The sequence below is a fragment of the Pseudophryne corroboree genome, chromosome 10 (assembly GCF_028390025.1).
Source record: "Pseudophryne corroboree isolate aPseCor3 chromosome 10, aPseCor3.hap2, whole genome shotgun sequence".
In the NCBI taxonomy this organism is placed as follows: Eukaryota; Metazoa; Chordata; class Amphibia; order Anura; family Myobatrachidae; genus Pseudophryne; species Pseudophryne corroboree.
Window position 1 is genome coordinate 350,825,483 of NC_086453.1, and position 14,794 is coordinate 350,840,276.

The 14,794-nt window shown below is 50.7% G+C and overlaps 1 protein-coding gene across 12 annotated transcripts in view; it reads right to left on the bottom strand.

Moving 5' to 3' along the window:
- Positions 1 to 14,794, bottom strand: part of FAM118B (family with sequence similarity 118 member B) — a 112,008-nt gene that overhangs the window by 6,138 nt on the left and 91,076 nt on the right. For 9 of the 12 annotated variants that reach the window (XM_063943690.1, XM_063943691.1, XM_063943695.1 and 6 more), the window contains 2 exons: positions 12,011 to 12,070; positions 4,353 to 5,102 (listed from right to left, as the gene is read on the bottom strand). The exons of 1 other annotated variant lie outside the window; for it this stretch is intronic. In XM_063943690.1, coding sequence (XP_063799760.1) covers positions 4,378 to 5,102; positions 12,011 to 12,070 — 785 coding nt within the window. In that variant the 3' untranslated portion in view covers positions 4,353 to 4,377. Of the gene's footprint in view, positions 1 to 4,352; positions 5,103 to 12,010; positions 12,071 to 14,794 lie in introns of those variants that run through there. 2 more of the 12 variants (XM_063943699.1, XM_063943696.1) reach the window with 2 other exon arrangements.

The following is a 14,794-nucleotide window of genomic DNA, read 5'->3' on the forward strand; positions in this document are numbered from 1 at the left end:
CTCTGTACATCCCTGTGTAAGGAGAAGAAAGCCCAGGACATGGGGGGGGGGGGGGGGCGGCTCTGTACGTCCCTGTGTAAGGAGAAGAAAGCCCAGGACATGGGGGTGGGGGCTCTGTACGTCCCTGTGTAAGGAGAAGAAAGCCCAGGACATGGGGGGGGGGGCTCTGTACGTCCCTGTGTAAGGAGAAGACAGCCCAGGACATGGGGGGGGGGGGGGGGGAAAGGGGGCTCTGTACGTCCCTGTGTAAGGAGAAGAAAGTCCAGGACATGGGGGGGGGGGGAGGGGGGCTCTGTACATCCCTGTGTAAGGAGAAGAAAGCCCAGGACATGGGGGGAGGGGGCTTTGTACGTCCCTGTGTAAGGAGAAGAAAGCCCAGGACATGGGGGGGGGGGGCTCTGTACGTCCCTGTGTAAGGAGAAGAAAGCCCAGGACATGGGGGGGGGGGGGCGCTCTGTACATCCCTGTGTAAGGAGAAGAAAGCCCAGGACATGGGGGTGGGGGGGGGGGCTCTGTACGTCCCTGTGTAAGGAGAAGAAAGCCCAGGACATGGGGGTGGGGGGGGGGAGGGGGCTCTGTACGTCCCTGTGTAAGGAGAAGAAAGCCCAGGACATGGGGGTGGGGGCTCTGTACATCCCTGTGTGAGGAGAAGAAAGCCCAGGACATGGGGGTGGGGGGGGCTCTGTACGTCCCTGTGTAATTAGAAGAAAGCCCAGGACATGGGGGGGGGGGCTCTGTACGTCCCTGTGTAAGGAGAAGAAAGCCCAGGACATGGGGGGGGGGGCTCTGTACGTCCCTGTGTAAGGAGAAGAAAGCCCAGGACATGGGGGGGGGGGGGGGGGCTCTGTACGTCCCTGTGTAAGGAGAAGAAAGCCCAGGACATAGGGGGGGGGGGGGCTCTGTACATCCCTGTGTAAGGAGAAGAAAGCCCAGGACATGGGGGGGGGGGGCTCTGTACGTCCCTGTGTAAGGAGAAGAAAGCCCAGGACATGGGGGTGGGGCTCTGTACGTCCCTGTGTAATTAGAAGAAAGCCCAGGACATGGGGGGGGGGGCTCTGTACGTCCCTGTGTAAGGAGAAGAAAGCCCAGGATATGGGGGTGGGGGGGGGGGGGGGGGGTGGGCTCTGTACATCCCTGTGTAAGGAGAAGAAAGCCCAGGACATGGGGGTGGGGTGGGGGGCTCTGTACGTCCCTGTGTAAGGAGAAGAAAGCCCAGGACATGGGGGTGGGGGGGGGGCTCTGTACGTCCCTGTGTAAGGAGAAGAAAGCCCAGGACATGGGGGGGGGGGCTCTGTACATCCCTGTGTAAGGAGAAGAAAGCCCAGGACATGGGGGTGGGGGGGCTCTGTACATCCCTGTGTAAGGAGAAGAAAGCCCAGGACATGGGGGGGGGGGCTCTGTACGTCCCTGTGTAAGGAGAAGGAAGCGCAGGACATGGGGGGGGGGGTCTCAGGTACATCCCTGTGTAAGGAGAAGAAAGCCCAGGACATGGGGGGGGGGGCTCTGTACGTCCCTGTGTAAGGAGAAGGAAGCGCAGGACATGGGGGGGGGGGGGGCTCTGTACGTCCCTGTGTAAGGAGAAGACAGCCCAGGACATGGGGGGGGGAGAAAGGGGGCTCTGTACGTCCCTGTGTAAGGAGAAGAAAGTCCAGGACATGGGGGGGGGGAGGGGGGAGGGCTCTGTACATCCCTGTGTAAGGAGAAGAAAGCCCAGGACATGGGGGGAGGGGGCTCTGTACGTCCCTGTGTAAGGAGAAGAAAGCCCAGGACATGGGGGGGGGGGGGCTCTGTACGTCCCTGTGTAAGGAGAAGAAAGCCCAGGACATGGGGGGGGGCGCTCTGTACATCCCTGTGTAAGGAGAAGAAAGCCCAGGACATGGGGGTGGGGGGGGGGGCTCTGTACGTCCCTGTGTAAGGAGAAGAAAGTCCAGGACATGGGGGGGGGAGGGGGGAGGGCTCTGTACATCCCTGTGTAAGGAGAAGAAAGCCCAGGACATGGGGGGTGGGGGCTCTGTACATCCCTGTGTAAGGAGAAGAAAGCCCAGGACATGGGGGTGGGGGGGGCTCTGTACGTCCCTGTGTAAGGAGAAGAAAGCCCAGGACATGGGGGGGGGGGGGTCTGTACATCCCTGTGTAAGGAGAAGAAAGCCCAGGACATGGGGGGCCTCTGTACGTCCCTGTGTATGGAGAAGAAAGCCCAGGAAATGGGGGGGCCCCGGTACGTCCCTGTGTAATAAGAAAGCCCAGGACTTGGGGTCTCCGGTACGTCCTTGTGCAAGTAGAAGAAAGCCCAGGACATGGGGGGGCCTCTGTACATCCCTGTGCAAGGAGAACAAAGCCCAGGACATAGGGCGCCTCGGTACGTCCCTGTGTAATAAGAAAGCCCAGGACATATGGGGGGGGGCTCTGTACGTCCCCGTGTAAGGAGAAAAAAGCCCAGGACATGGGGGAGGGGGGGGGGGGGCTCTGTACGTCCCTGTGTAAGGAGAAGAAAGCCCAGGACATGGGGGGGGGCTCTGTACATCCCTGTGTAAGGAGAAGAAAGCCCAGGACATGGGGGGGGGGGGGGCGGCTCTGTACGTCCCTGTGTAAGGAGAAGAAAGCCCAGGACATGGGGGTGGGGGCTCTGTACGTCCCTGTGTAAGGAGAAGAAAGCCCAGGACATGGGGGGGGGGGCTCTGTACGTCCCTGTGTAAGGAGAAGACAGCCCAGGACATGGGGGGGGGGGGGGGGGGGAAAGGGGGCTCTGTACGTCCCTGTGTAAGGAGAAGAAAGTCCAGGACATGGGGGGGGGGAGGGGGGCTCTGTACATCCCTGTGTAAGGAGAAGAAAGCCCAGGACATGGGGGGAGGGGGCTTTGTACGTCCCTGTGTAAGGAGAAGAAAGCCCAGGACATGGGGGGGGGGGGGGCTCTGTACGTCCCTGTGTAAGGAGAAGAAAGCCCAGGACATGGGGGGGGGGGGGGCGCTCTGTACATCCCTGTGTAAGGAGAAGAAAGCCCAGGACATGGGGGTGGGGGGGGGGGCTCTGTACGTCCCTGTGTAAGGAGAAGAAAGCCCAGGACATGGGGGTGGGGGGGGGGAGGGGGCTCTGTACGTCCCTGTGTAAGGAGAAGAAAGCCCAGGACATGGGGGTGGGGGCTCTGTACATCCCTGTGTGAGGAGAAGAAAGCCCAGGACATGGGGGTGGGGGGGGCTCTGTACGTCCCTGTGTAATTAGAAGAAAGCCCAGGACATGGGGGGGGGGGCTCTGTACGTCCCTGTGTAAGGAGAAGAAAGCCCAGGACATGGGGGGGGGGGCTCTGTACGTCCCTGTGTAAGGAGAAGAAAGCCCAGGACATGGGGGGGGGGGGGGGGGGCTCTGTACGTCCCTGTGTAAGGAGAAGAAAGCCCAGGACATAGGGGGGGGGGGGCTCTGTACATCCCTGTGTAAGGAGAAGAAAGCCCAGGACATGGGGGGGGGGGGCTCTGTACGTCCCTGTGTAAGGAGAAGAAAGCCCAGGACATGGGGGTGGGGCTCTGTACGTCCCTGTGTAATTAGAAGAAAGCCCAGGACATGGGGGGGGGGGCTCTGTACGTCCCTGTGTAAGGAGAAGAAAGCCCAGGATATGGGGGTGGGGGGGGGGGGGGGGGGGCTCTGTACATCCCTGTGTAAGGAGAAGAAAGCCCAGGACATGGGGGTGGGGTGGGGGGCTCTGTACGTCCCTGTGTAAGGAGAAGAAAGCCCAGGACATGGGGGTGGGGGGGGGGCTCTGTACGTCCCTGTGTAAGGAGAAGAAAGCCCAGGACATGGGGGGGGGGGCTCTGTACATCCCTGTGTAAGGAGAAGAAAGCCCAGGACATGGGGGTGGGGGGGCTCTGTACATCCCTGTGTAAGGAGAAGAAAGCCCAGGACATGGGGGGGGGGGCTCTGTACGTCCCTGTGTAAGGAGAAGGAAGCGCAGGACATGGGGGGGGGGGTCTCAGGTACATCCTTGTGTAAGGAGAAGAAAGCCCAGGACATGGGGGGGGCCCTCTGTACGTCCCTGTGTAAGGAGAAGGAAGCGCAGGACGTGGACAGGTGTATTAAGCATCATACTGTATGGCCCATAATAAATACAATGTTATGTTTGTGGTGGAGTTCTCGCTCCTAGGAGTATTGTTAGTAGCCTGTATATTACACATCTACATCACATAGTCGCTGACTGTAACATGCTCCTGCATGTGATGGGAACCCCCCTCCCCCCCTATACTGCAGTAAAATAAATTCTCTAGTTTTCAAACATTTTAATATTATTACAAACAAAAATAGGCTTTTCTGATGTTTCCTTATTTAAATAAAAAAATGTCCTTCAAAGACCAAAACTATCAAAGTAAGAGAGTTCAACAAATCAACTTTTTATTTTCGCCCTCTTTTTGCAGGACTCTGTCTTGTGTCCTTTCTGGCTCGCATGGAGTAGCGGTATTGGGTGGACGGAGGAGTTAACATGACCATAGATGCTACAGGTTGATTGTCTGGGGTTTCTGCTGGTGAAGTGTAGATGTCCGCCGGGTGCATTGCTCTCTGCAAGTCAAACAGGGAACGCAACTCTCTCTGGTTGGCATTCTGTTGGGTAGCCAAGAGCTGCAGACTTGCGGCCAATTTCCCAATGTTCGTACTCATCTGTGAGAGCAAAATGTTTCGGTCCGTCTCCATCTTTAACATTCTCCTAAATATTGCGCTATTTTTGTTAACGCCCATGGTCAGCTGGCATAAGTCTATGTGCAATGCGCTCATCTTTTGCATTATTCCCCTTCTCAGTCCCTCCTGTGTGTCAATAAAGCTCTTGAGATGCTCCTCAAAGGTCCTTGGAGTTGGGTCACTGGATGGAGTACTCTGGCATGGCTCCGCTGCGTGTGGAACTTCTTTATGGGAACAGTTTGTCCATGTGGAGTCCAAAAGGAGACTGTCATGTGTTTCCAAAGACGCTGAAGATGAGGCAGTATGCTCTTGCTCCGTCTGTGTGGACCGGTCCCCTACAGGCTTTGTTGGCTCCTCGATCGGAAATGGTTGAACCTGGTACTTGGACTCACAAGATGCCTCCTCCTCCTCCTCGTAGTGTAATTCCTGATAACATGAATACCCTAAAATAGTAATGTGTAAATATTAAAATGATGCAACTTACCATTTGTTTAAAAAAAAAAAAATGTAAAAACTCCTAAAAAGTTCATTTGGCCCGAATTAAGTTGCACTGCAACTTCTTCATAAGCAGCGACTGTAGTGGGTTTAAATGGGAAGTTATTACATTTGCTAAACAGCATGGGTGCAAAAAATAAGAATTTACTTACCGATAATTATATTTCTCATAGTCCGTAGTGGATGCTGGGAACTCCGTAAGGACCATGGGGAATAGCGGCTCCGCAGGAGACTGGGCACAAAAGTAAAAGCTTTATGACTAGCTGGTGTGCACTGGCTCCTCCCCCTATGACCCTCCTCCAAGCCTCAGTTAGGATACTGTGCCCGGACGAGCGTACATAATAAGGAAGGATCTTGAATCCCGGGTAAGACTCATACCAGCCACACCAATCACACCGTACAACTTGTGATCTGAACCCAGTTAACAGTATGATAAACGTAGGAGCCTCTGAAAAGATGGCTCACAACAATAAACAACCCGATTTTTGTAACAATAACTAAATACAAGTATTGCAGACAATCCGCACTTGGGATGGGCGCCCAGCATCCACTACGGACTATGAGAAATAGAATTATCGGTAAGTAAATTCTTATTTTCTCTGACGTCCTAGTGGATGCTGGGAACTCCGTAAGGACCATGGGGATTATACCAAAGCTCCCAAACGGGCGGGAGAGTGCGGATGACTCTGCAGCACCGAATGAGAGAACTCCAGGTCCTCCTCAGCCAGGGTATCGAATTTGTAAAATTTAGCAAACGTGTTTGCCCCTGACCAAGTAGCTGCTCGGCAAAGTTGTAAAGCCGAGACCCCTCGGGCAGCCGCCCAAGATAAGCCCACCTTCCTTGTGGAATGGGCTTTTACAGATTTTGGCTGTGGCAGGCCTGCCACAGAATGTGCAAGCTGAATCGTACTACAAATCCAACGAGCAATCGTCTGCTTAGAAGCAGGAGCACCCAGCTTGTTGGGTGCATACAGGATAAACAGCGAGTCAGATTTTCTGACTCCAGCCGTCCTGGAAACATATATTTTCAGGGCCCTGACTACGTCCAGCAACTTGGAGTCCTCCAAGTCCCTAGTAGCCGCAGGCACCACAATAGGCTGGTTCATGTGAAACGCTGAAACCACCTTAGGGAGAAATTGAGGGCGAGTCCTCAGTTCTGCCCTGTCTGAATGAAAAATTAGGTAAGGGCTTTTATATGATAAAGCCGCCAATTCTGAGACACGCCTGGCTGAAGCCAGGGCTAACAGCATGACCACTTTCCATGTGAGATATTTTAATTCCACAGTGGTGAGTGGTTCAAACCAATGTGACTTTAGGAGACTCAACACTACATTGAGATCCCAAGGTGCCACTGGAGGCACAAAAGGAGGCTGTATATGCAGTACCCCTTTGACAAACGTCTGAACTTCAGGCACTGAAGCCAGTTCTTTTTGGAAGAATATTGACAGGGCCGAAATTTGAACCTTAATGGACCCTAATTTTAGGCCCATAGATAGTCCTGTTTGCAGGAAATGCAGGAAACGACCCAGTTGAAATTCCTCTGTAGGGGCCTTCTTGGCCTCACACCACGCAACATATTTTCGCCAAATGCGGTGATAATGTTTCGCGGTTACATCCTTCCTGGCCTTGATCAGGGTAGGGATGACTTCATCTGGAATGCCTTTTTCCTTCAGGATCCGGCGTTCAACCTCCATGCCGTCAAACGCAGCCGCGTTAAGTCTTGGAACAGACAAGGTCCCTGCTGGAGCAGGTCCTTTCTTAGAGGTAGAGGCCACGGGTCCTCCGTGAGCATCTCTTGAAGTTCCGGGTACCAAGTCCTCCTTGGCCAATCCGGAGCCACGAGTATAGTTCTTACTCCTCTCCTTCTTATGATTCTCAATACTTTGGGTATGAGAGGCAGAGGAGGGAACACATACACTGACTGGTACACCCACGGTGTTACCAGAGCGTCCACCGCTATCGCCTGAGGGTCCCTTGACCTGGCGCAATATCTGTCTAGTTTCTTGTTGAGACGAGACGCCATCATGTCCACCTTTGGTTTTTCCCAACGGTTTACAATCACGTGGAAGACTTCTGGGTGAAGTCCCCACTCCCCCGGGTGGAGGTCGTGTCTGCTGAGGAAGTCTGCTTCCCAGTTGTCCACTCCCGGAATGAACACCGCTGACAGTGCTGTCACATAATTTTCCGCCCAGCGAAGAATTCTTGCAGCTTCTGCCATTGCCCTCCTGCTTCTTGTGCCGCCCTGTCTGTTTACGTGGGCGACTGCCGTGATGTTGTCCGATTGGATCAATACCGACTGACCCTGAAGCAGAGGCCTTGCTTGACTTAGGGCATTGTAAATTGCCCTTAGTTCCAGGATATTTATGTGAAGAGACGTTTCCATGCTTGACCACAAGCCCTGGAAATTTCTTCCCTGTGTGACTGCTCCCCAGCCTCTCAGACTGGCATCCGTGGTCACCAGAATCCAGTCCTGAATGCCGAATCTGCGGCCCTCTAGAAGATGAGCACTCTGCAACCACCACAGGAGAGACACCCTTGTCCTTGGAGATAGGGTTATCCGCTGATGCATCTGAAGATGCGATCCGGACCATTTGTCCAGCAGATCCCACTGAAAAGTTCTTGCATGGAATCTTCCGAATGGAATCGCTTCGTAAGAAGCCACCATCTTTCCCAGGACCCTTGTGCATTGATGCACTGACACTTGTCCTGGTTTCAGGAGGTTCCTGACTAGCTCGGATAACTCCCTGGCCTTCTCCTCCGGGAGAAACACCTTTTTCTGGACTGTGTCCAGAATCATCCCTAGGAACAGTAGACGTGTTGTTGGAATCAGCTGCGATTTTGGAATATTTGGAATATTTAGAATCCACCCGTGCTGACGTAGCACTACCTGAGATAGTGCTACTCCGACCTCTAACTGTTCCCTGGACCTTGCCCTTATCAGGAGATCGTCCAAGTAAGGGATAATTAAGACGCCTTTTCTTCGAAGAATCATCATCATTTCGGCCATTACCTTGGTAAAGACCCGTGGTGCCGTGGACAATCCAAACGGCAGCGTCTGAAACTGATAATGACAGTTTTGTACCACAAACCTGAGGTACCCTTGGTGAGAAGGGTAGATTGGGACATGGAGATAAGCATCTTTGATGTCCAGAGACACCATATAGTCCCCTTCTTCCAGGTTCGCTATCACTGCTCTGAGTGACTCCATCTTGAATTTGAACCTTTTTATGTAAGTGTTCAATGATTTCAGATTTAAAATCGGTCTCACCGAGCCGTCCGGCTTCGGTACCACAAACAGCGTGGAGTAATACCCCTTTCCCTGTTGTAGGAGGGGTACCTTGATTATCACCTGCTGGGAATACAGCTTGTGAATAGCTTCCAATACTGCCTCCCTGTCGGAGGGAGACGTTGGTAGAGCAGACTTCAGGAACCGGCGAGGGGGAGACGTCTCGAATTCCAATTTGTACCCCTGTGATACTACCTGCAGGATCCAGGGGTCCACTTGCGAGTGAGCCCACTGCGCGTTGAAATTTTTGAGACGGGCCCCCACCGTGCCTGAGTCCGCTTGTAAAGCCCCAGCGTCATGCTGAAGACTTGGCAGAAGCGGGGGAGGGCTTCTGATCCTGGGAAGAGGCTGCCTGCTGCAGTCTTTTTCCCCTTCCTCTGCCCCGGGGCAGAAATGAGTGGCCTTTTGCCCGCTTGCCCTTATGGGGACGAAAGGACTGAGTTTGAAAAGACGGTGTCTTTTTCTGCTGAGAGGTGACCTTGGGTAAAAAGGTGGATTTCCCAGCCGTCGCCGGGGCCACCAGGTCCGAGTCAATAATATACTGTCCCTATCCAGGGTATCAATATTTTCAGTCAGGGAATCCGACCAAGCCCTCCAGCGCTGCACATCCAGGCTGAGGCGATTGCTGGTCGTAGTATAACACCAGTATGTGTGTATATACCCTTAAGGATATTTTCCAGCTTTCTATCAGCTGGTTCCTTGAGGGCGGCCGTATCAGGAGACGGCAACGCCACTTGTTTTGATAAGCGTGTGAGCGCCTTATCTACCCTAGGGGGTGTTTCCCAACGCGCCCTAACCTCTGGCGGGAAAGGGTATAATGCCAATAATTTATTAGAAATCAGCAGTTTTTTATCGGGGGAAACCCACGCTTTGTCACACACCTCATTTAATTCATCTGATTCAGGAAAAACTATGGGTAGTTTTTTCACTCCCCACATAATACCCCTTTTTGTGGTACTTGTAGTATCAGAAATGTTCAAAGCCTCCTTCATTGCCGTGATCATGTAACGTGTGGCCCTACTGGACATTACGTTTGTCTCGTCACCGTCGACGCTGGAGTCAGTATCCGTGTCTGGGTCTGTGTCGACCATCTGAGGTAACGGGCGCTTTAGAGCCCCTGACGGTGTTTGAGACGCCTGGACAGGCACTAACTGATTTGCCGGCTGTCTCATGTCGTCAACAGTTTTTTGCAAAGTGCTGACACTGTCACGTAATTCCTTCCATACGACCATCCAGTCAGGTGTCGACTCCCTAGGGAGTGACATCACTATTACAGGCAATTGCTCCGCCTCCACATCATTTTCCTCCTCATACATGTCGACACAATCGTACCGACACACAGCACACACACAGGGAATGCTCTGATAGAGGACAGGACCCCACGAGCCCTTTGGGGAGACAGAGGGAGAGTATGCCAGCACACACCAGAGCGCTATATATATATATACAGGGATAACCTTATAGAAGTGTTTCTCCCTTCTATAGCTGCTGTATTTGTATTATCTGCCAATTAGTGCCCCCCCCTCTCTTGTTTTACCCTGATTCTGTAGCAGGACTGCAGGGGAGAGTCAGGGAGCCGTCCTTCCAGCGGAGCTGTGAGGGAAAATGGCGCTTGTGTGCTGAGGAGATAGGCTCCGCCCCCTTTTCGGCGGCCCTTTCTCCCGCTTTTTTTAGGAAAACTGGCAGGGGTTAAATGCATCCATATAGCCCAGGAGCTATATGTGATGCATTTCTTTAGCCATATAAGGTTTAAAACGTGTTTTATTGCGTCTCAGGGCGCTCCCCCCCAGCGCCCTGCACCCTCAGTGACCGGAGTGTGAAGTGTGCTGAGAGCAATGGCGCACAGCTGCAGTGCTGTGCGCTACCTTATTGAAGACAGGAACGTCTTCTGCCGCCGATTTTTCCGGACCTCTTCGCTCTTCTGGCTCTGTAAGGGGGCCGGCGGCGCGGCTTCGGGACCCATCCAAGCTGAGCCTGTGATCGTCCCTCTGGAGCTAATGTCCAGTAGCCAAGAAGCCCAATCCACTCTGCATGCAGGTGAGTTCGCTTCTTCTCCCCTTAGTCCCACGATGCAGTGAGCCTGTTGCCAGCAGGTCTCACTGAAAATAAAAAACCTATTTAAACTTTTACTCTAAGCAGCTCAGGAGAGCTACCTAGCATGCACCCTTCTCGGCCGGGCACAAAAATCTAACTGAGGCTTGGAGGAGGGTCATAGGGGGAGGAGCCAGTGCACACCAGCTAGTCATAAAGCTTTTACTTTTGTGCCCAGTCTCCTGCGGAGCCGCTATTCCCCATGGTCCTTACGGAGTACCCAGCATCCACTAGGACGTCAGAGAAACATTAAACAAGTTTACTAATATGCCCTAAGGGCAAGTACACAAGGGTGGCACAATCGTTGTGCAGTGAAAGTTCTCTACATGGAGCTTCTCCTATGAAACACATGACAGTACTGAGACTGAGAAGGACTATGGATGCTAGTGTGTGCATAACCCAGTTTAAAAACAATACGTCCCAAAGTAGTTTCAACCCAGAGTAGGATTCACACACACACAAGAAAAAGTCTTAATGGTAAGGTACACCAGACAAACAACTACTTGTGAGGACGCAGCAGTCCTGTGTTACAAAGAGAGTAAGGCATGGTTCCCGAACGGTACTGGTCTGAGAAGAGGACGGCTCTATGCATCTATCAGCTCAACGTGTCACTCTTGATGAGTACAGCAGAGGAATCTCGTCTTGGAGGAGCCATGTGACTTGAGTTGATTTCCCTGGAGAAATGTCCCACCAGACAGGTTACACCAGACAACCCGCACTGCACTGAAGAGATCTTGTTACTCCTGGATGTAGCCGGAAAGTAATGGATTTAGAGATGTTCTTACTCCACTTTCATTCTATTTTCCAGACAACATCGATAGAGCAGAGGCCTAAAGCTTGGACTGCCCAACCAGAGGTGGTCTGCAGGATTCCATCCTCTCCAGAATTTTCTTTACTTCAGCATAGCTGTAGCCCAAATGCTCTGTATTTTCTTTATTCTCCCCGAATCTTCCCCGGCCAGTGACTCACAAAGACTACCTATCACAGAACGAGATGGGAAGCTCTTTGAAGTGAAATGGTCATCTCCTTGTAGGTGTATGTGTTCTGTACTCAACGGACAGAGATTACGGGACGTATACTACTTGCGTCTCCAGCTATTCCACTTTAAGTCTCACAAAAATGAAAACATATAACACATATACAGAAGAAATAGACACAATTGGTCTACATCATCTACCTCTCTTGCATTGTTTGGAATCACAAGTAGGAGAGATAAAAAAGAGAAAGTGTCCTACTGTATGATCAGCATGTAACTATTGCATTGGTTGACAGTCTTTAAGAGAACAGAAAAGATATAGCACTAAATACATTTATTAATTGTAGCTTGGAACCTTAATTTTGTTGAGCTACGGGATCATCTCCCGAGACGGAAGAGGGGAATACCCGATAATCTACAGAGACCAAAACTGGTGCGGACATTCCACATGGAGCAGGATTAGGTGTAAGAGACAAGACAAGAAGTGTGCCTGCGTTCCCTACCTTTATTCTGACAATTTGCAAGGCTTGGGCCATTTCTCTGAGGGAGATGTCTGCTCATCCCTGTTACACAGAGGAAAGAAGGTGATGAGTTACTGCCTCAGCCAGTCTTTAGGGCCGAATTCGATTAGCCGCAAAATCCAGGTGATTTAAAGTGATTGCAGCTTTTGTCACTTTTTTTTTTTTGCAGCGGAAACGGGCTTTTCACGATTTGCCTATTCAACTGCAAATTCTAGAAAAGGGGATTACAGCGAAAATTGTTACCGAATGTGAAAAAATGGGTAAATCTGCCTGTACCCTCAAAAAAAAGGCGATACTAACATCTGATAACAGTATACAAGTTCATTATTGGTTATAATAAAAGTATTTCTGGTGCTTAAATTGGGTCAAATGGCTGTTAGATGGGGTCTGGGACTCCAGGTCGACAACAAAAAGGTCAACACACCTTAAGTCGATGCCAATTGGTCGACACACCTTAGGTCGACATGGACAAAAGGTCGACAGGAACAAGGTCGACATGGAAAAAGGTCGACATGGAAAAAGGTCGACATGAGTTTTTTTGGTTTCGTTTTCTTCGTAGAGTGACCGGGAACCCCAATTAGTGCACCGCGTCCCCTCGCATGGCTCGCCATGCTTCGGGCATGGTGCCTTCGCTCGGCACAGATTAACGTTCCAATCGTAGTCCACGTGGATCGTTAAGTATGAAAAAATTCCAAAAAAGAAAAAAATTGTGAAAAACTCATGTCGACCTTTTTCCATGTCGACCTTGTTCCTGTCGACCTTTTGTCCACATCGATCTAAGGTGTGTCGACCAATTGGCGTCGACCTAAGGTGTCTCGACCTTTTTGTTGTCGACCTGGAGTCCGGATACCGTTATATGCATTTTAAAAAACAAAAACAAAAAAAAGTGTAAAATAATTGTAGAAAGCTATTTGTTATCAGCAAAATAAGTGCTAAAATTAAACTTGGGGTACATAAAAATGGGTTAAGTATATATTTGGCACATTTTAGGGGACTTTAAAAAAGAAAAAAAAAAGTGGAAACAGACCGATTACTCCCACCTGCAAGCCTAAAAAGACTTGTCCTACTCATAAAGCACCCCAAAAATTACATGTAATTATTGGCCGATTAAAAAAAATTAAAAACTTGTAAGTGCCTAATTAGTCATTCACGGGGGTGTCCCAGGGGTTCTGAACCAAATCCTGACATTTGTAACTTAAAATAGGGATTTTTCCAAACTTCAGCTCAGAGGTAGTGAATTGAAATTTGTGTTAAAATTACTGCAAACCCGTATTCACCTACAATTGAATAGGCACTTTTTCGCGATTTGTGAAAACGTCTTTTTGCGGCTAATTGAATTGGGCCCTTAATCTCGTTAGTCAACTCAAGAAACAATTGTGCTTTACAAAGAAAAAGAACAATAGTATAAAAAGATGTTGTGAACATTCAGCCAAACATAAAGGGGGTAATTCAGAGTTAATCGCAGCAGCAAGTTTGTTAGCAGTTGGGCAAAACCATGTGCACTGCAGGGAGGCAGATATAACACGTGCAGAGAGAGTTAGATTTGGGTGGGTTATATTGTTTCTGTGCAGGGTAAATGCTGGCTGCTTTATTGTTACACTGCAATTTAGATTTCAGTTTGAACACGCCGCACCCAAATCTAACTCTCTCTGCACATGTTACATCTGCCCCCCCCCCCCATGCAGTGCACATGGTTTTGCACAACTGCTAACACATTTGCTGCCGAGATCAACTCTGAATTAGGCCCAAAGTTGCCACCGTGATCATTACACACTGGCCTAGTACGATCAGAAAAGGCCTGCAGAAAGCCGTACGGGAGAACATTCCTTGGGGTTTACGTTTCATATGTGGACATCAAAGTAAAGAGTAAGCTCTGATAAGAAGCTGACAACGTAGTCACCCTCTCAGTAGCCCTCTCCCCGTCTAGCAGTACCCATGACACTGGTCAGAGGCAGCGGACGTCTTTCTCCCGCTACCCTATTACCAACAGTGACGTCAGGTTATGGGACGTTTATCCTGCAGTGTAAAGTGCAGAGTCCTTGAAGATCTAAAGGCTACAGGTAATCCAATGAAGTAATCCATTAATCTTTGGGAGACTGGCAATCAGATTACAAATCTGCATAATATTTACATTATACACGCAACGATTACAAAACACCTAGAGAACCATTTACTTGTTGAAACATTTTATATGGTAAATAAGAGGATTATTTCTCGATACACTTCATCCGGGCGTTTATATCAGGAGCAAGGGTTCTACAAAGTACAAGTTTCTCATTCAAAACATGATATTTGACCACGCTGCCTTACCTTATCGGGGGCTATCTGACATCTACCCCACCTTACAGAATTGCCCCAGTCACCTGAATCCTTCCCCACTAGTCATCAATCCCCCTACACCCACATGCCGTTGTTACCCCCTCACTGCAGGAGTCTTTCACTGTGGATCGCTGTGGCAGTGCCAGGCAATGAGGGCACAGCGGAGAGCTCCTATAACTGCTGAACAAGACACATGGGTGACAGACCAGATTCCTATGCCCGAAAACACGCCATGTATGTCACACTGCTATTCAATTAAACAGATTGTACAAGACACACATGGAGCTACTGAACACAGCATGCGTTATAGGCTAATGGAGAATACCTGCGTTTATGGAAACCACTGGCAATACAGAGCCCACGATGGAAGTCTGAGACCAAAGCCTATTACTAGCCCTTGGAGTACTTAAATGACAATCACATAATTGCTGAAAAGAACGCGCCCAC